The following is a 21,563-nucleotide window of genomic DNA, read 5'->3' as shown; positions in this document are numbered from 1 at the left end:
CTCTTCCTATCTCTCTCCTGCCAGCTCCTCTCCTACGGGAGCGGAGAGACCCTCCTGCTCCCAAGCCCTCCTCGCTGGGGAATTAAGAGCCCCCGCCCGCCCACGCTCTGGGTTTTGTTCCCCTCGCGGGGCGCAGAGGCGATCGGGACGAGCGAAGGCTCCGCCACCGCCGTCACCCCCGCGACGCCCCCGGCGTCCCTCCCCGCACCGCCGCCCCACCTCCGCACCGCCACCGGCGGCGGCGCGGCCGCGGCCGGGCCGGGAGGGGAGCGCGGGGCGGAGCGCGGGGCCGCGGGCGGGGCGGGGCGGGGGCGGGGGGAGCGGCGGCACCGGCGCCTGTTGCCCCGAGAGAGTTAACGGTGCGGGGAAACTCGCTCGCCGCTCCTCCGCCCGTGCCGGGCGCTTGGCAACCGGGGCGCCGCGCATGTGGGACCGCCGGGGGCCGCCGCCCCCCCGCCGGGCCCCGCGTCCCCCTCCCCGCCCCGGACAAGGCGTTTAACGTGCCCAGGCGTGAAGTATGGCATGCAAAGATGGTTTCTGCCAAGGAGCCAGCCATCGCCATGTCCTCGGGTCTCTCCATCGCCCTCCTGCACTGCCTGTGCTTGGCGACCTGGTGAGTAGCCCGGCGGCGGCGCCGGGGGACCCGGGCGGCCGGTCCGGTGCCGCTGCTCGCCGCGGGCTCCCGGCGGCTCCGCTCACCCGCTCCCTCTTTGCTTCGCAGTCTCACCGGGCCGCCAGGGCAGATCAAAAAAGAGGAGAAATTGTGGCCGGAGAATTTTACCAGCATCCTGAACAGCCTCCTGGATGGCTATGACAACCGGCTGCGACCGGGATTTGGGGGTACGGTGGCGGCGCGGTGCCGGCGACGGGCGGAGGGTCGCTGGGCTGGGGCGGGGGAGGCAGCGCTCACCGCTCGGACCGACCTGCTCCTGTCCGAAAACGTAGGAGTGCGTCCCCACTCCGTGCTCCGGGGTCCGAACTCTCCGGGAGGGGCCGGAGCGAGGCAGCGGCTGGCCCGGGAGCCCGGGGGGTGCTGCGCAGTCCCGGCCGTGGGGGCCCGCTGGGGCGGTCCCGGGCTCAGCCCCCGCTTTGCTGCTCTGCCCACATCCCGGGCTCGGGCTGCTGCTGCTGCGCTGGGGGAAAAATAAGCACTGAAGCCGGTGTGCGTTGGCTTGGTGCGGATGGAGTGACCTGTCTAACACCCAGATTCTTCTCATTCTTAGCAGGTTTTGACCCGTGAATGCCGCGATCGGGTCCTATTAGAAAAAAGTGTACTTTAACCAGCCTAGGAGATTGGGTCTGATGGATTCTGTTCCCCTAGTTAGGGAAAATTAGAGCCCAAGTGCCAGTTCTTCGCCACAGTTGCTGAAATTCCAGCTTTGATTTAGAAGTAGTAGTTAATTGCTGTATAGGAATCAGACATGGTGGGGTTTCAAATGTGCCTTCACCTGTGTTCTGTGTGTGGGGGTTTTGGGCCTCTTCCTTTCCCCAGGTTGTTAAGATGCAGTTTTGTGATGCTGAAGAAGTAGCCAAGCTTGCTGTTCTCTTTGATTTTAATGTTTTTGTGTAGGGACTTGGAACAAAAAATCATTAAGATCCAGGCAAAATAAAAGTTTATTTTGTAATCTGAAATGAAGATACTAAAAATGCAAATTTGAAAGTAAAAAAAATATAAAAATGTTTATAAATAAATGCTATAGACCTTTTTATGATGCTCAAAGCTGTAGCAAGGTTTTTATAGGCTGCTTCCAATACAGAATTGAATGAGATCCTTGCGTAGGTTTATGTTGCAAAATACTTTCTTCCTCCTCTGAAAGTACCTTCTCCATACATGTGATCCATCCACACTGACATGTATGCCAGCACATTCCCCACATGCCATATGCAGTGCTTTCACCTGCATGATCATGACTGTTAAAGGACAGCACCTGGCATCCATGGACCACTCATTATTTTGAGTGTGTGGAATAAATGAGGCCTTCTTAAGTTAGTTTACACATTAAGTGAGAAGGAAGCTAAATTTATTAACACCCGGAGGAGTCATTTGGAACTGATAGTCTTTTGCAATTTAGTCTTTGTGGAGAGGTTACAGACACTTCTGCACGCGTACAAGAGATGTGCTAAGTTTGGCATCATTTTAGGTTGAATGCCAACTAATTAGTCATCTAGCAAAGATGCTTTATGAGCATTATCAGATTTCCAAAATTAAACATCTACTAAATATATAATATATGGTGATTTTTATTTTAATACTATTGTCCCTTGAAGGATGTTTTGCAAGAGTAGGTATTTTTCCCCTGTAAGCGTGGCAGACTTTCAGCAAAATGCAATCAAGGAGAAGAAGTTCATTGTGTCTTCTTGAACTTTCACATTGGCGATATTGAAGTAAGGGAGAGACGGAGGAAAAAACTCAGATTTCAGCCTGGCGAAAATATCTCTGGGTCAATATTTCACAAAATTGATATTATTTTTCTTCTTCCTTCCTCATAACCATCTCTATGGTTGACATTTAACCACTCATCTTTGAGTTTTGAACTTTTAAGTAAAACATGGGGGAAAATGCTTTGGATTTAAAAATTATGCTTGCCTCCTCCCTAGCTCTTTACAGTGAAAATTATCTACACTTGATTTGAGAAGAACAATTTTGGATTTAAAAAATTAAACAACAAAACCAACCAAAGAAATTTCTGTAATTGATCAGGTTTTTGACATTGCTCAGAGTAATAACTACAGACTATTTATTGAAATAGAGAATATAAAAATCAACTTTTACCTATATTTTGGGGCTTTTTTCTGATAAATCTTTATCAGAATTGGGATTTCTAGCTTGAAAGTGGGTCACTCACTAGTTTATACCATTGGAAACATAATGTCTGAGGGGATGGTAATATTTAGAGATGGAAAGTATAGTGTGTTTTAGTAATGTTAAAGCTACATCACTTTCTGATGAACAGCAGAATACTTATTTTTGTTTTCTTCTTGAAGCTTATTCACCATCTAGTTTTCACAGGGCCTGAAATAAAATGAAGGCTTTATTTTAAGAACAAAAGGCCTCAGAGAGGACTAACTGATGCTCATTTTAAACTTCAAATTGATGAAAATATTTCTAATTCTGGCACAAATTATGTTTAAAATCGGACTCGGGGAGGTAGCCAAATTCTGAATTTTGCTGGCATGTTACAGCATTACCACAAATAAAAATACATGCAGAGCAAAGTAGAAAATGTTTGGTTTTGGAAAATTCCTCCAACTGGATCAATATTCTCCATACTATCATTAATTTTCACAATTTTTTGTAGTTATTGAGGAGAAGTTAAATTGCCTCAGCATGCTTACAAATGTGGATGTGGTCTCCTGGGAGAGTTGTGAACCCCAGTGGAATATGTGGAAGCTTCTCTTGGTGGTACTTACGCATTGACACCTTGCATTATAAGTTCCCTTTATTAAATTAATTTAATGAACTTAAAAAGTTGCTGTCACCTTACTAGGTGCTGTAAGGTTTGGTAGTATGAAAAACAAAACCAGAAGGGTTTATCAAAACAGTTAGTGAAGATCATTTAAGTGAAAGTTCCCATTAAGTTGAGGCATGCGGAGAATCTAAAGAGAGAAGCGAAGAAATGTCACCTAGAAATTGAATTAAATAAAGCAGAATAGGCAGTTTCATGTAGGAAAGAAAAAAAAAACCTGCAACTGCTGTCAGGAAGACTTTAAATGCATAAGAGTTTTGAATTCGAGTAGATGGAAGGTATTTAGGGACTAATGAGTAAAGTAATGCTGTATGATGTTTGAAAATAGTGTGATGGAAGTGAAGTTAGTTCATTCCCTACACTGTATGCTCTGTTAGATCATTATCCTGAATTTCAGCATACAATTTATAATCCAAGTAGGTTTCCTGGTCAAAACCACTCTATAAAAACAGTTTTTACAGAATCTGCTTGTAGTGTCATTAATTAAAATCATCATCTGCTGGAAAACTTTGAGTCCTACCAGAGTACTATTTTGATTGAGTCCTAAAAGTTTGAAGTAGAAGCATTTCTAGCTAAACCCTGTCTTCAGTTTTCATCTGCTTTTAAAATTTTGTGTATTACATGAAAGTTACACAAGCTGTATTTTCTCTGAAAATTATTACTTATTACTTTTCTGGTCATTAGTTTCAAAGTCACAGTAGAAGTCCAAAGCCTTTGAAAGGAGCATTATTCACTTGAGGTAAAAGGCCTGGGTCTGATTTGCCATTTTAAACCCTTGCATGGTTTCAGAGTTTACTTGAGCTACTCTTGATAATAGCAAGGGCCTGCAAGAACTGATTCAAACCTGTATTGGATGGTAAGTTAAAAAAATGTAATGGCGTCCTTGAAATGTTCATGATACAGTAACTAATCACACTTAAACCTGGACTTAGGGATGTAGGAAGGAATAAGAAGACTGAAGCTGATGAGGGTGACAAGACTGTGTGCTGCCACGTATCTGCTAATTTTAATGAATTGTGCCTTTCAGACAACATCTGATCTCTGGCATCTTGCTTTTAATGGCCAATTATATGGCCAGACCAAAGAAAAAAAGGTGGCGTGTGACTTGCCTCCTGCCCAAGGCTCTCAGGTTGGCTGTGAAACCCGCTGGCCGCAAGCTGCGGCATTGCCCACAGCCTGTTGCTGACACGTTGTGGTGTGGTTGCCCATCAGTTGGTGAAATCTGGAGCCCTCTCCCTTCCTGAGTTCTGTTCATTTGTGTGAGGGAGAAACTGGTATAAGTTTTGAATGTCACTATCAACTACTCGTGTTAGCTCTGTGGCTTTCTCTTTGGAAATTGCCACATCCGCTGTTGACTCCTGAATAGAAGGAATAGGGCTGTGTTCATCCATTTCCCTTTTTCTTTTCTTTGTCCTTTTGTGTTCTTTCTCATGCTCTTGTAATTGTGGAAGTGCAGCTGAGTACTTTATAGAATTAAATATATTGGCCATTGTCTCCCCTAGGAAGGGTAGGAGAAGGATTCTGTGCCCCTTTAGTCTGTGTTTTGTTCAGCTGATGAACAGCATTTCTGAAGAGTTTCATTTCCTGTCTATGCAGGACTTTAGTCAGAAAATAAACACAGAATACATTTGAAGTGCAAAGGCAATTTTCTGTTTTTAGAGAAAATAAAAATATCTGCATGATTATTTGCTCTTACTAGGAACTCAAGCGTACCTTCAAGGTTCCATTGCTCAGCATAATAGATGTTATAATTTTTTAAACTATTTTTTTACTATTTAGATTGCAAGTGGACTTGAAGTGAGCATTGAAAAGGGAAGTGGGTCATTTTTTTTTTTCAGGCAGTTGTCCATTCTTTCTCAGCTGGTGAAAGTTGATGACTCAAAGCTTAACAGGATATGGTGGTAGATACCTGTAGGTGACAGATTTGAGTTTGGCCTCAGTTAGTAATGCTTGAAGTCATTACCATCTGTCTGTTGTTCAGTGATCTGTGTAAAATTAGCTGATATTCTTAGTCCAGTTCTTAGTAGACAGGTGTCCACATCATGAAAACTGGCACCAGTATGAGGCCCATTGGCTGTCTCAGCAGAGTTGTTTTGCTGATAAATAGGCAAAGAAACAATAATCTCCTCAGTTCTGAGGTATACTTTTCCCTTTGCAGGTTCAGACATGCTGGTGGATGAACATACATAGAGACAAAGGTTATTGTGTGCTGCTGTGTTTGTTGCATCATCTTTTAGTAGAGAATGTAGCCCATGTGTTTGAATTCTGTATTAATTTTTAAAAAATGCCCTACCTAGTTCTGGCTTTGAGCAGAATTCTTACATATAGTTGGTGACCTTAGCTGTTCTTTCTGATAGAATGAAACAAGAGAACATATTTCATATGATGGTTTTTTTTTTTCTTTTTTTTTCCTCACTTTAAAAATGTCATCCCTATTCAGGCAGCAAGAATTTGGAAAGAGAAAACACCAAATCTTTCACAAGTAGTTATATTTTAAAAAAATCTGCAGAAACTACTTTTTTTTTTTTTTTTTTGATGTAGCTGTAGGAACTGATGTAATGTGATTTTATGTGGTTTATATATCCTGAGATTGATCTCATAATGGCACCGATAACTGCACAGCATAACTGCACTTGGTATGATGAAACCTTTGCACAGACTTGTTTTTTAATATTTCCGATTATGGGACCCTTGATGGCAAAATTTGCAATATACAGAAAGCTTGTGCAGGATTTGAGTGTTTACATACAGCAGGGATCTCTGCAGTGACAGTTGCCTATGGAGACGCAGGGATAATGGAGCCCAAAGTCTTTCACTGGGAGCTGTGCTGCCGTTCAATCCATATGTTGACATAAAATGCTTGGGAGAGCTCTCTTGCATTCGTCTTCCCAGGGTTAGGGCCTGGCATCACTTTTTCAGCCCACATGTAACATCTATAACACCGAACTATTCTGGCTTTTTGCAGGGGCTGCTTTTAATCCTGCCTGAGCTTCCTTAAAGTATATTATCTTGCAAGCAGTGATTCAGACGTAACTGTTCCCACTGCAGTGTGTAGGACTCTCCTCCTATTTCATTGACATAAAAATACACACAAGTAAGATATAAATAGTTCTTCAGCATTCCTGAAGATTTATGGTAGATAGATACTTTGTGAAGATGCATTGAGGGGTAAGCCCAAATGGTCATATTTAAAGTTAATTGGCCTTCTTACAACTCAGTGCATTTTACTGCCAGTAATAGAGCGTTAAGGATTCTAATAGGATCTTCTGCTTGCAGAGCCTGAGTTGATTAAGTGGTGCAACACATTCGTTTTGGAGGGCTGCTTAAATCACCAGTAAAAGTAGGTTAGGTGACTGCAGATCACCTCCTCGTTGACAGGAATTCCCACGATTAATAATAGTTTAAAAAAGAAGCAGCAGCATGACTCACTATTTATACCCCCACTATTGTTACCAACTATGTTTTCTTCTAGAACAAGAAGAATAAGAGATAAGTATTGGTGTCACCATAGATACTCCTGGGTTGGCATTAAGTACTGGGATGTGCTAGAAAATCCAAGATTTGTCATTTCACAACTGTTAAGGCCAGTGTAGGTAGAAGACATGGAGCATGAAAGGGCTGCAATTGGAGAGAAAGCATTAAGGGGATAATCAGCTTCACCGTCTTTGCTCCTACCAGACACTGAACTGTTTGACCAAGGTTTTGGCTGCAAATCAAGGATTTGTATGTCTGTACTAGCTGGATAACTGTTATGATGTTTAAAGTACCTCTAGACCCGCATTAATCTGCCATTTGCTTGTAGAATAAAATGTGATTTTCACATCTGTTTTGTCACTCTTCTGCCATCATGTTGGACAAGCAACCAGAAGTATTATGAGATCACTTTTGTGGCCTCATAATTGTCTGAGAATTCCTTCTTCCTTCTTTCTCATGGGTCATACTAATAAATATTTGAGAGCAGAATAGCAGTTACTGAAGAGTGAACCCAAACACAGTTTTAATCTTGTGCTGCTGCTATAATGTTTCTAATAGCATTAGGTCATAGACTTGCTGATTTGGAGATTAGCTTCTTGATCTTAGCTTTCCCCTTCTTTCTGAGAAACTCCAAAAAACAAAGTTGCAAAAGACTTTCCATGCCTATTGCCCATGAAGCTGTAGTCATTTAATTAAAAAAAAAAAAAAAAAAAAATCAATGTTTGAGGAAAAGCAGCTCATGTCTATAGAAAAATCTGTCCAATTGCTCATTTGGTATGATTGTAAAATTACAGTGTTCTGTGAGCTAAAGAAAAGAGTATACCATCAAAGGAAAAACACATAAAGGTCTGGAGTTTATTTAAGGGCTATTCCTATTTAGTTTCTTATAACTAACAGGTAAAGCAGTTCTTGAAAGGAATTCAGGCACTTGTCTCTGTTACTCAGTAGAACTGGATTACTGAATACTGAGCTCAGTTCCTGAAAGAGATTCTTTCAGGAACCAAGTTCAGTATTCAGTATTTTATTATTAAGTAACAAAGACTAATTCTTGTATTTTCTTATTAAAGCTATGTGGGAAAATGAATTTTTCACTTCTGTAGAACTGATTGCAGAAATATTTCAAGATCAAATAAAATAAATATTTATGTATTTAAGTCAACCCTGGATAAATTTTAATAGTGTGCTTATGGGAGATCAGTGGTAATTGAATCTCTTCTTTTTCTACATGCAAGTATGTCTGGGCTTTCCTCTCCTGTTTTCTAGCACTGCAGATAAATGTCTTCACTTCTAATCTCTTGGAGCGCTTCTGCTCTCCAGAAATCAATATATTCAGGAAATGTCATTGGACTATGTTAGTAAAATGAGTGATCTAAACACTTGTGGATTTCCCTGACTCATGAATGCCTTGGTAATTGTAGAAAAGAGAGCAGCTTCCATGTTTAGGGACCAACTTACTGCAAAACAAATGGCATGGTATGAAACTGGAACTTGGCGGTTGCTTCTTAAAAACCTCTTTGAGACAGACATGCCAAACTACACAAGTTTCCAGGGACCTCTGAGCTACCAACTGTTGTACAGTGGAATTTATTTAGATTTATTTTGAAAAAATGCCCTTCTGTGAAAATTAGCTTCCAGCAAAGTAATCTTTTTGACACTTAGATGAAACATTCTTGCTTTTTTCCTCTAAATAATAGGCAAATTCTGTAGTAAAACAATTTTACATGGTTTTCTTTTCCTTTTTGTTCACAGCTTGAGACTTGTTCTAAGTGCAAGAACTTAAATTTCCCTATTTTCCCATTGCTTACTTCTTTTTTTATCTTTTACCATTTGATTCAAAGTGACATCTGTGAAGACTGATTTTTTAATTCTTTTTTTCTTTTCAAGTGGGACATATTCTTCTGCTGCTAACTCTGTTGAGTCTTTTCTCCTTTCATTTTTAGAGTTCAAATATTATGATAAAACCTGAATCATCAGACTTGAGGCACTTATCCTTTTTAGTAATTTGAGTTTAGAAGCTGGTTGTGAATTTGTAGATCATGCACATTTTTTTCATAAAGAAACTGTTTACAAGACCTTCAGTAGATTTCTTTTTTAAACTTACAATGTGATTTAACTACCTGAATTAAACTGTTAGCTAATGCTTTGATCACAAAACCATCATAACGGCTGATAATTAGCAGCTTTCTAGACTATTACATTGGGAAGAGACCTAAATCCCAGTGAAATTAGTGTGTGTTTTCTTTGCTTTAAGGGGAAATGCACTGAAGGGCAAATGCCCATTTAAGATTTCAAGGTAGTAAAAGCAATAATACATTAAAATGAAACTGCTTTCTCTGGTGGTTGATTTGCCGTAGGCAGCTGTGAGAGTGCAAAACCTCTGTTCAATGCACTGTTTTTGACAGTGTCCTAAGTATCATTGGCTCTTTCAAGACAGACATAGTAGCAGAATGTGGATCTTGGTTCAAACCCTCAAAGGTACTTAGACCTCCAACTTTTATTTTGGATATTAGTATTAAAGCACTTAAGTATGTCTCAGGAAATAGATGCAGTTCCTGATGCTGCAATACTAAATTGCTCAGTACATGGCATGCTAATGTCTGTAGTCCAGAGTTTTTACGAGTAGGTCCAAATATTAGTAATAAATGCTTTGAGGAATATGGATTTCCAGGATTCAGTGCTTGTTGTAAAGTAAAATGGCGTTTTTAGTGAGCCTTTTAATTTTTTGGCATCAGTTTTCTTAGCCCTTAAGTCAACATTGGTTTTCTGAATGGGGATTTGCATGGAAATGCTGCTTTTGATTTACTTATGTGGTAAAGGTAATTGAGCAGTGCATGTTACTTGAGACTTACCTGAATTGACCTCTGTTTGCATTTTGCTCTTGCTTATCCACAGAACCCTGAAAGCGGTAACTGTTCACACACCAGGATCATTTATGGGAATTGTTGACCTGCAAAATTCAAATTTTCTTGCTCACTTCCTTTTCATATATTAGGTCCTGTTACTGAAGTCAAAACAGATATATATGTCACCAGTTTTGGACCTGTTTCTGATGTAGAAATGGTATGTATTTCTGGGGTTAAAATGCCATTTCCTGGTTCTGAGAAACGATTAACTGCAGTAGGAGTGGTTGCTTCATCTGTACTGTTCTGTCAATCATGCAAATTAGGCAAGCTTAGTAACAGCTTAATTTACAGGTTATAATTAGATACATAAGGCCTGATTCTGGTCACAGTTTCAGTGGGTTTTGGCTGGCTTAAGAAATTCACTTCATAGGATTTAAAACAGATTTTCATGGCACAGAGGCAGAATCCAGCCTTGCAGGGAGTGTATAAGTAAGTCTACTGTGGGGAAAATATGTAATATTTTTGAAATTGCTTTTTGTTTCTGAAACTTGTGTTATTCTCAGGTGAAGAATAATGACATCACTTCAAAAATGCTTGCTGACATTTTCATTTCTGATGAATGCCCTTTGCTGATCTTTGTTCTCCTTTAAGCATTGCTTTCAGCAAATGTTTGTCTGATAATAGTTTTCATAAGTATATGCAGAAATTAAATGTCCAGGTGACATGCATGAAATAGTAACAGAGGAGAAATATTACATTTGCATGTTCTGGTATTTGTTCCTGAATGGCTTTTGCTTTCAAGGTCAAATCCAGCAAAACTCTCATCAACTTCTAAAATACAGTGATATACCCTTAAATCATACAGCAGTTGATCTTTTTATAACACACTCAAGAAATCCCATGGAAATAACACAACCATGTGTGCTGAACTTCTTCATGGAAAATGCAATTTCAGGGTAGTAATTTTCTTCCCATATAGTGCTGTTGTTCACTTTGTGTTGCACCTGACTTAATTCTGTTATGTGGAAAGGTATGTGATAGCAAGATATTTTTTCAAGAGCTACAGTCTTGACAGCAGTCTGATGTTGAAATGCCTCTTACCCATTCCTAGGTTAGCATGTGCAGGATATGCTTATCAGAGGGACAAGGGGCACAAGAATGTGGTCCCAAGGAAATCTAGTACTATGTGCCTCAAATTTATAGTGAGGGCTGCATGGCATCTCTCAGGTTTCATTTTCATGGGAAGTTATTAGTTATTATATTGGAGCATATATCTAGGCAGAAGTCAGAACATGGACTGAAGATGGGTGAGGAACTTGCAAAAGGATAATTTACAGCCGATATTTCCCCTTTCTTCATTAGGGATGATTTAGGAGGCTATTTAGCGATGCAGGAATTGTTTCTGGAATACTCTTTAGTTAATACATCCATTAGCGACCCGATGTAATTTTAATGTGGCTGCACTCATAAAACTTGCTGCAACAGTGACGTGTACTATAGTTTCAGTACAGGGGATGATCAGAATGTCTTTTTAGTTGCTTTTGTACCCATTTTAATTTTTTAATGAAAATGGTTGAAATCTTATATTACAAAATCTGTCAGGTAGAAGCTAATAACAGAAACAGGTACTTATGGGCCATTAATTGACACTAGAGGAGACACTTTTCATGGATTAACTATAAATCACAGTGGAGGATACAGTCATGGAAAAGAACACGTATAATCCAAGATGCATTACATTAGTAGACCTGCCTACTTGCCAATACAAATAGATGTAGGCTTACAAGTAATTTCAATAGAAACATTTTGTAGAAGAATTTGAAATCAAGCCAGAAAACATTGTTTAGCTTAAGGACATCCTTTAGTTTAAGGACTTAAAGCCTTCCATGTGACCTTCCATGATAGCTTTTTATGTGAAATACTTAGGCTTCTCAAGATGAGAAATGCATTCTTTCATCCATTCATTCACACGTGATTTCTCATGATGTGCTTATGTCTGTAGTTCTGCAGTTTGTTGCATGTTTTCTTTAGAGCATCTGAGTGGCTTTTTTGAGGAGTTAATGGGATAGTTACATACTCTTAAAAAAATGTAGATATGTATGCAAATCTCTATATAATTTGTGATCCCTGTTTTATGGGCATGGCAAAAGACTTACTTAGCTTTCCTCAGTTAAAAGCTTACTTTCCATGAAATGATGTTAGGTTTTCTTTCCTAACTTTAAAGTGGAACTAATCATTTGTCCTGGTATTTTCAATTTAGCCAGCAGCAGCCAACCTATGGATATATTTTCTTTAAAAATCTGTTGACAATTCTTGTTAGAAATAATTTTGTTTCCAGTTATATGCTTGACTTCAAATTCAGTTGCTTGCTTCCTGCAACCTAATTAGGTTAATTATCCCTTAATGATTAAATGTGTAGCAGTTTATTGATATGACTAATGTAAGAAATTAAGCTACTAAGAAGTACACAAGACACTTTAATTGGTGGAAAGATGTTTTTGTAGTGGACTTAGGATTTTCTTTTCTAATGATTTCTTTGCTCCTGAGGGATTTCTTCTTTTACAGGAAACACGTACGCAAATGTGATCTTTGTTTTTCTGCAATTTAATACAGGAATATACAATGGATGTCTTCTTTCGTCAGACATGGGTAGATAAAAGATTAAAATATGATGGCCCTATTGAAATTTTAAGACTTAACAACTTGATGGTTTCGAAGGTATGGACTCCTGATACTTTCTTCAGGAATGGAAAAAAGTCTGTTGCTCATAATATGACAGCCCCTAATAAACTCTTCAGAATAATGAGAAATGGCACCATCCTGTACACAATGAGGTATCTAATGTGTTCGTTTGACTTCTTACAATTACTGTATGCAAAAGTTGTACTGCCTAGACAAAATGGCAACCAGAGACTATTTAATTTGTTCCATTATAGGCTTACAATAAGTGCAGAGTGTCCCATGAGATTAGTGGATTTTCCCATGGATGGTCATGCTTGTCCTCTCAAATTTGGGAGTTGTAAGTTGCAATTATCAAATTTCTTGTAACTACGGAATTTAAATAGTAGAATTAAATTTTGAGCAGTTACTAGACTTTCTGAATTTATACAGTTATGTCTTGATATGCAATCTCTATGCAGACAAAACTCCTGTTAAGTTCCTCAGAACTTCAATTTAGGATGTCAAAAATTAAACCCAGAGAATTAAAAAGGAGGTGGTGATTCAGCTATTATGTTAAACCCCACTATTCTGGATACACAGTTGCTTGAAATATGAAGTTTTTCTTGGTTCTTGGGGAGGAATTGGTACTCAGTGAAATGAGAGGTACTTTGGAGAAAACAAACTTAATTTAAAACAGCCACAAGAGACACCTAGGGAAGCAGGTTAGCTCACTCTTTCTACAGGTAGTGGAAGCACATTGGCATCTTAAGAAAGAGGTGAAGGTTATGTGCAGAGATTTGACATCTAGTTGTAATTGTCTGCTGGCCTGTAAGAGGAGTCTGCATGACAAGTTTAGACTAAATAAATAACTTTTTAACTGATGAGAAAAATCTTAGTGCAGATGATTTTTCTGCTTTGAAGTCAGATGTACATTTTTGAAAAATATGCAAATTTTGGATAGAGGAACAGTTTGGGATTTCTGCATAACAAACCAGAGAGGGTAGCTATGGTTCCCTGATGTGAATCCAAACCAGAGACCTCTGAGACCCTCTGGAAATGGTTGATGCACTCCATTAACTATCTTGTTATTCTTTTAAGCCTTCTTGGTCATTGACTTCTCTGCTTTACACCCTCCAATGGCTGGACATTAATCTGTTTACCTTGACCCCAGAGCTCTGAAGTGAGAAATCGCTGGAGAACCTTCAGAGGTTTTCCATTGCATAAATTTAGCTTATACAGCTGGATAGTCAACCTGAATGGGGGCATGAGAGACACACCTCTAATACGATTTTTCATCAGTGGAGACCAGGTGCTGCAAGATTTGTCTTTGGTATGAGCTGTATGATAGGGGTTCTTTGATAGTGGGGGCTCATTCACAGTAACAGGTCTTGAGACAGAATCACCGCTTAGAAGGAATTGCTGAACACTAGTTTGAGATTTCCCACAGTGAAACTTGAAATAATCTGTAGCAATTTCAAATGTAAGACTGATTTGATTCAATTTTAACAGGAGTTTGGACTGTGTAGGGATTGAATGCTAGCCCTAAGAAATGTCTTTTGCATTAAATGTAAAATGTTTCTTTGTATGTGCTTATTTTGGGGCCATTGTGAATTTTTTTACTGACCTATGGTTTCTGGCAAATATTTTAAGCAGAAGTTTAAAATGTTGCCATTTTTAGTATAATCATCCTTTTCTGTAAAGTAATGTACACCCAATCTTCAAAATATGTCCTCCTTGTACATACTCTTCTTTTTTTTTAGATTAGTATATTTTAATAGTAAAATTTTAGTTGGAAATTGCTAAATTAAACTTTGCATGCCCAGAAAGGGCTGATTCAGAGGGGATTTGCGTTTAGTCTTCACATTCATATGTGAAGTGAATTTATGTGTGACACTTGACATATAACCTCAGCTCTTATTTATTGTACTCCAAGGGTGGCTTTTTGGGGGTAACTTAACATGAAGAGTATCTTCTGACATCATTCATCTGTGTTTTACTGTTTGGTTTCAGTAGGTTTGGTTTTGGTTCTTAGTAAGGCATGAGAAAAATTTCCTATTTATGCAAACTGATGCTGTGTTGTAGATGCATATCCAAAGAGTGAAATGATTTATACCTGGACAAAAGGACCTGAGAAGTCAGTGGAAGTTCCTGAGGAGTCTTCCAGTTTAGTTCAGTATGACCTGCTTGGGCATACGGTATCCTCTGAAACTATAAAATCTATTACAGGTAGGAATCATGTCAGTAAAAATCAACTTGAGGTAAAACTAACCTGTAACATTGCCCAAAGCTTTTTTTTCTTTCTCTTCCTGTAAGTTTTACTCTACTGAATGTCATAGGGTATGTATTAAGGACTGAGAGTGTAAATCTGAATTAGGTTTCTGTCCTTGAGGTTTACATTTGTGGATTCATTACAGTAGATTGCGACAGTCTTTCAGAAAGCTGGAATGAGATCATTACTCCAAGGGACAAAATGAGCATTTAATCACTGCTTAAAATGCAGTTTGAAGAGTCAAGAGGATGCCTGGGTAAGGAAGTAATTTCTCAGCACTGTATCCACATTATGTGCAAAAGACTTCCTTTGTTTGGTGGTGCAAACAGCTCAGGATAGAAGTACAGCATACAGAATGGGTTATTAAAACCATAAAAACCCTCTAGTCAGATAAGGGTAGACACAAATATGCTAGTCACAATAGATACTTCTGCTGATTTGTTCTGTAAGAAATAAGGCAAATGGCAACTACAGGCATCCAAAATGAGTGAAGTATCACTGATGAGCAGTGTGGTGATAAACAAGCACATTCCCAAAATATTTTTAAAATTTGGAATCATTTTCTAAGCATCAGCAGGTTTGGGTGTTGTAAGATAGTCAAAATGAAACCAATAAAACAAATATATTTGATGTATTGCTCTATGGATGTTTTACTCAAAGATAAAATGGCATTTTGCAATTCACTAGGAATTTACTTCTCAGCATATAGATTATTATGAGTTAATAAAAAAAAATTACTTGCTGTCCCATAAGGCTTATTCTGTTGTGCTTTATTTAGACAGTTTATTGAGTTTATGGTAAAACTGATTTTTTGGTCTATTTGCTTAATATGAATGATAGCATTTTAGATAAATTTAGAGTATTTTGAATTCTTCTCAATGATTTTTGCATTTGTTTCATTGTCATAGTGGGGCTGACTTATAAACCTAGCAAAATGTTGAGATGCTAGCATAACGTTTGATGTGTATCATTGTTGTTGTTTTATTCAGCAGGTAGGTACCATAATGTTATGGATACTGGTAGGTAGATAAATTGTGTCTTGGGATTCTCTTCTCCAACAGCCATCGAAAGGATTTTTAAAATCATGCTTATACTGTAAAATGTAATCCAGTATTAGTTGTATTATAGCATTTTTGATATCAACTTTCTTGTAAGAACCTACCGTTTCTGGGATTTAAAAAAAAAAAACCTGAATTGATTCTTGTTCTAAAGAAGATATCTCTCTGTACATATTAAGTTATGTGAATAGCATCACCTTAAACAATCCTACTTGAGAGTCTGAAACACAAATTTTTACACAGAGAATTTTTTTTTTAGGTGAATATATTGTTATGACAGTTTATTTCCATCTGAGACGGAAAATGGGTTATTTTATGATTCAGACCTACATCCCATGCATTATGACCGTGATCCTCTCTCAAGTTTCATTTTGGATAAATAAGGAATCAGTTCCTGCTAGAACTGTATTTGGTAATTATTTCCTTTTTTAAACTTTTTCTTGTACTTGCTCTTTTAATAATTCTCACTAGAATAGGCCTTTTCAGTGCCTTGGGGTATACTCCATGCTATTTCAGAAACAAGGGAATAATTTAAATTCAGAGAGAATCTTGCTATTGATGTATGAAGAATGTGGTTGAATGAATCCTTGGAATCTGAAGAGAAACTTGGAACATATAATCAGAAGGATGGGATGGTAACCTGTGGCAAATGGCTGCTCAGCTCTAGGGATTCTACCTGCTTGAGGGAGCAAACTGGAAAGACCTGGCTCTGAGTAATACACTCAAGTCCTTAGTCTACATCCAGATCAGATTTATCCTCCAGTGGAGAGTAGTGTAAGTACTCGAACTCAAGGTTTACAGAATACTTGTAAATTAAATTGATGTGGAGAGTGTGAGATGTTCCAATGTCATGTTAGGAGGTATCTGTGTCATCAGTGGAAGCTTGCTATGAATAAGGCTTAGATTCTGTTACTGTAATTTCATATTTAGTGCTTTTCTTTCCTTTCTACCACTGCCATCATGAAAATGAATTACAAAAGCAAAATGATCACAAGATATTAAAATTGATCTTTTCAAAATACAGCTTGAATGAGATGGCACAGTGAAAATAATAGAAAATCTTCAGTGGAAGACAAGTGCATGAATCTAAATGGAAATATTTTTCCTAACAAAGAAATAGGATAAAAACATTTTAAAAGCTGCCTAAAGCAGGAAGAGCATATTATACTACAAGCCTCTCAGTAGACTGCTAGATGCTGGCAAGAGTGATAGTGATAGGGGCAGTTGTACTGGCAGCTCCAAGTCTTGCAGAAGAATGATTTAATAGAGAAGAATCTGATAAAGTCTGTCAGTAAACGAATACTCTCACAGACTAACATATCCTCTTTGTTTTTGGTTAATATTTGGTCTTGATCCTATTTTTGATTCTATTAATCAAACGTTTTTAGAAACAATTTGGGCAAAGTTTTTGCTTGAAGTGGACAAAGGTCCACTCAAGTCCTTAGAAAGGATAGGGCTGAACAGAGATGGGCCTCCTCCAGGAAAAGAAACAAAACCCAAACAACCAACTTTCCATATTTTTTTTTCTCAGACTTAAACATTTTCAGTGGTGTGGATTTCAACACCTTCCCACTGAAGAAGGTTTTGTGAGCTTTCATCTGTATTTTTTATCCTCCTGATTTTTTATTCCTCCTGAAAACTCTGAGAAATCCTTTGAGCTGTCATGACCTGACTATTACACTTTTTCCATTTTTCTTCTTTAGAAGGAAGGACTGATTTCATTGTGAGCATGTCTCTGTATGGCAGTGTGTAGAGAAGCTTTTTAAAATTATATTACCTTGATGGAATACTACCATTTAGCAAATAGGGATGTGAGAAAAACATATTCTTAATGAGTTTAAATTCTTCTGAGCATAAGAATTGCATCTTGAGTTAGAATGAGTACAGTGTTCTTTTCATAACAGTAAAGAAATCTCTATTTGTAGACACTCATAATTGAGATTCTCATGCTAGGATTTATGCAGTGTTCATCACATACTTGGGGTTTTACATTTCTATGATATGGGATATTTTGGATAAAAAAAAGAAAGACTCCATTAATTAGTTTTTATACAGCATGTGTTTGCATTTGAAGCACTACCATGAGATGGCCATCTTTTGAGTTCACTATTCATGCTTAAAGTTGTTCTTTCAGAAGATGAAACTCTAATTAAATTTCATTGGCTGACTAGTAGCAGAAGGTTGTAAAAAACCCTGATGGTTTCTTAACTAACAGAGTTTTTAGCATAATATGCTTCCTTAGCACCAAAATAATTTGTCATGATTTAGTGTTTCCTGGATTACAAGTGTAATCAGAGGCACAGATGCAGAATAATAGGTGGCATTCAGAACAATTTAGAGGTGAAGTCATGTTTTTGTTGTAGTCTGAGGAATACTCCCCAATTTAACAACTTAAATCTTATTCAAATATTTAGAAAATAACTTGTAAAAAAATTATACTGAACTTAATGTGAAAAACATATGAAATGAAGGCTACTGTGTTTTCTTCATATGATCATGTAGATGATCTGCTGAAGTCATGGTTTTTTGTGCCTCCTTTAAAGAGAGGTAAACTGTTTGTGGACTTAGCTGCTCATAGACATGTGATACTTGCCATGACTTTAATCTAATGCAATATTCACAAGCAGCAGAGGAAGACTCACATGTGATTTAGAGTTATTTCTTTGAAGGTGCTTGCCAGTTCTTGCTTTGTTTTACTTCGATTCTACAGTTCTTTTGCTTTATTTTTTTGAAGGGATAACCACAGTGTTGACAATGACGACACTGAGCATCAGTGCAAGACATTCACTTCCAAAAGTATCCTATGCTACTGCCATGGACTGGTTCATAGCGGTTTGCTTTGCCTTTGTGTTCTCTGCTCTGATTGAGTTTGCTGCTGTCAACTATTTTACTAACATTCAAATGGAAAAAGCCAAAAGGAAGACGGTCAAGTCACTTCTTGAATTTCCAGTTGCTCCAGTACAAAGGAAAAGAAGTACAGAAGAGACATTCACGGTATGTTTCCAGCTCATGCAAACATTTTCTGCATTTTTGGTAGTGTTTCTCAGTAAAAATTGGCCTTTAACTTCCTCCTAGGCTCCTTTTGAGCTAATGACATGTTGTACATCAGATTAATGGAAGGCTATATTCAGTTATAAAAACCTGTAAAGCATGATTTAATTTTTATTTGTGTTATTGAATAAACTCAGGGGCAGGGTGGCAATTATGTCCATCCATACGTGCAGTCTCTTCTATGTTTGAGTTTTGGAGGTCAGTTAGAATGGGAATCTTGCTTTTCCACAGTGATTCTGTATGGACTGACTATAAAGGCCAAGATATTGCAGATTATAAGGGCATCATTATTTTATGTGGCTAATGTCTTTAATGAATTAAAATATGTTAAAGCATTGCAGCTGTACCTTGGAGCACTTCCCTAAACATCACAGTTCTCCTGCATTGCATGTGTTGCCTATCAAGAGTTTTCTTTCTTTATCTGTTACAATTTCAGGAATTTTTGAAAAATATTGGATGGAAACTTTTTGTCCATGATAGATATAATTTTTATGTAATTTGTGTATCTTTGCACAGTAGTTCACCTCGATTGCTGATAAGGTTTTGTGACTCTGTTTACCAAAATGCTTGTCTGCTTTCCTAATGCTCCTAATGCTTTCGATTAAGTGTGACTTGTGGGGAAGCTCTTTTAGTGTGTGGACTAGCTAATAAAGGCTTGATCTCATTTCCAGTAGAGCCCATTGGTGATTACCCTTTCCTCTCTTTTCCCATTCCCAATAAATGGTGCTTACTCTCTGAAGCAGCTGTTCATGGGACATGTAGCTAACGAAGGCATTGAGCACTGTCCCAGCCACGCAGTGGGCCAGTACTTCCCAGCCAGGACTGGCTCTTGGCAACACCACTCAAGAAGTGAGACACTGACAGCAGCGTTGTGATTTACTTACTCTTCCTGTCAGGCTGACTTTGTAATTTCCTTTGACTGAGCCAGGATTTAAGAAGTGCTGTTTTAGACTAACTCTTGTTAATTTTGTCTTCTGTCTCTTTTCACATCTCGTTTGTCTCCTTCCCTATTAATCTTCTCATTTTTGCCTTCCCACCCCTTCCATTTTCTATCGCTGTGCAGCTGCTGTCCACCCACTTCCATTTTTCTTCCTCTTCTTTGCCCTCCTACTGTAGATACTGTTTTCAATCTCCTGGCTGTGTTGTTATGTTAGCTCCCATTTCTGCTTAAAAGGATAGATATGCTCCTGAAGAGTTTGTTATTTGTCACTCCACTGGCTGCTGGTAGGAGACAGGAACCAAGAAATATGTTTATAGTAGCATGTAGTTCACCTTGTACACAGAGTGTATGAGCTTATGCTAAGCTTTTTGATTGTGCAGCATGAAGTTTAGCAGAGTATCTTGGCTGCTCCTGAGGAGTGAAAATATATGCTGATTTTGGTGATAGGTTTTATTTGCATGCCTGGGAAACGAAATTACTTAAGAACAGTTTAATCCTAGGTTTATTTATTAGATTTTATTTTAAACAATAAGAAAAACAATAGTTTACTCAGGTAGCTTAATAAAACATTCTCATGGAGGCTTCAAAGAAGTATTTTGATTCATGGACAGAATTGCTTTAAGTTAGTAATGTGTAATGCTTAACCATTTATACACATTTTGGAGAAATTCTTCTTTCTCTCTTTTTTAAAATTCTTATTATTACTATTGCTATTATTATTATTTTTTAAAACAGCAGCGACAGAATACACATCTTTCAACTTGAAAGATAGATAAAATGAGATGTGAAGAGTTCTACTCCACTGCTTAATTAATACAACTGGCATAAATGTGGGAGCACTCTCACAGATTAGGAGATTTTTGAAAGCACTCAAGGGAAAAATCTACTCAAGGGATTACACATTAATATTATGAGTATGTAAGTGAGTGATAGTGTTGATTGTACCTTGAACTGTTAGTTTTTTCAAGGCTTTCTCCTTAATTCTGCCTATACTAAGATTTGAGACTTTGCTCTTCCAAGATAGGTGTACAAGGTGAGCCCACAGCTACTGTTAATAAAAACTTAACTATTGTGCAATCCTTTCTATGACTGGAGGATTACTTCTGGTCTCCCACTGTGCAGAACAGGTCCCTGCTCTAATTCTCTAGAACCTAACGTGGATGCTACACCCTGCTTTCCAAACTGACATGTAATATACTGCTTGCTATATTTTGCTTCTAAGGACTAATCTAGAATTTTAAAAATTATTATTATTATTATTATTAAATATTTCTTTATTCCTTATAATGAATCTGACTTTTTGTTCTGCACAAATACTGTCTAGTCAGTGCTGATAATGAAATCTCAGTTTCCTTAGTACTGAGATTGGTGGTGAGTTTGTGGTGCACAACGAATGCAGGACAATAGCCAGACTATAGCATGTAACTTATAAGCAATGTTTCTTAATGTAAATCTACACATTTTTTCTCAATAGATAGGCTTGATTTCTTGACCCAGTAAGTATTTAAAAATCTGTACTGTGCTGACACTATTGTGGTAGAAACTCTGTTGATAGCAATACAATTGCCAGAGCTCAAGGAAAAGTTGTATTTTAAACCTGAATTTTTTTTCAAACAGACTTTGCCTATAATACTGAATTTTCCAGTCTCCCAAAATCAAAAATTTTCTCTCAGCCCAGGGAGGAAGTGGGAGAGAAGGTGCCTGAATACCTGAACCTTACAGTTCTTTCTGTTGAATATCTCACCATTTGCAATGTGCTTTGGGTCTTCTGATAACTGGGAGAGATCCCTGTCTTAGGGC

At 38.2% G+C, this 21,563-nt stretch overlaps 1 protein-coding gene across 2 annotated transcripts in view; it reads left to right on the top strand.

Moving 5' to 3' along the window:
- Nucleotides 1-309: 309 nt before the first annotated feature.
- The window catches only part of GABRA4 (gamma-aminobutyric acid type A receptor subunit alpha4), a 46,432-nt gene continuing 25,178 nt past the window's right edge, over nucleotides 310-21,563 (top strand). The window contains exons 1-8 of one of the 2 annotated variants that reach the window (XM_021525245.2): nucleotides 310-613; nucleotides 722-840; nucleotides 9,934-10,001; nucleotides 12,398-12,618; nucleotides 12,721-12,803; nucleotides 14,528-14,671; nucleotides 16,032-16,184; nucleotides 18,507-18,766. In XM_021525245.2, coding sequence (XP_021380920.1) covers nucleotides 531-613; nucleotides 722-840; nucleotides 9,934-10,001; nucleotides 12,398-12,618; nucleotides 12,721-12,803; nucleotides 14,528-14,671; nucleotides 16,032-16,184; nucleotides 18,507-18,766 — 1,131 coding nt within the window. In that variant the 5' untranslated portion in view covers nucleotides 310-530. Of the gene's footprint in view, nucleotides 614-720; nucleotides 841-9,833; nucleotides 10,002-12,397; nucleotides 12,619-12,720; nucleotides 12,804-14,527; nucleotides 14,672-16,031; nucleotides 16,185-18,506; nucleotides 18,767-21,563 lie in introns of those variants that run through there. The other variant, XM_021525327.4, reaches the window with a different exon arrangement.

This window comes from Lonchura striata, chromosome 4 (genome assembly GCF_050655825.1).
Source record: "Lonchura striata isolate lonStrDom1 chromosome 4, ASM5065582v1, whole genome shotgun sequence".
Taxonomy (NCBI): Eukaryota; Metazoa; Chordata; class Aves; order Passeriformes; family Estrildidae; genus Lonchura; species Lonchura striata.
This window is presented reverse-complemented; position numbering and strand designations above follow the sequence as displayed.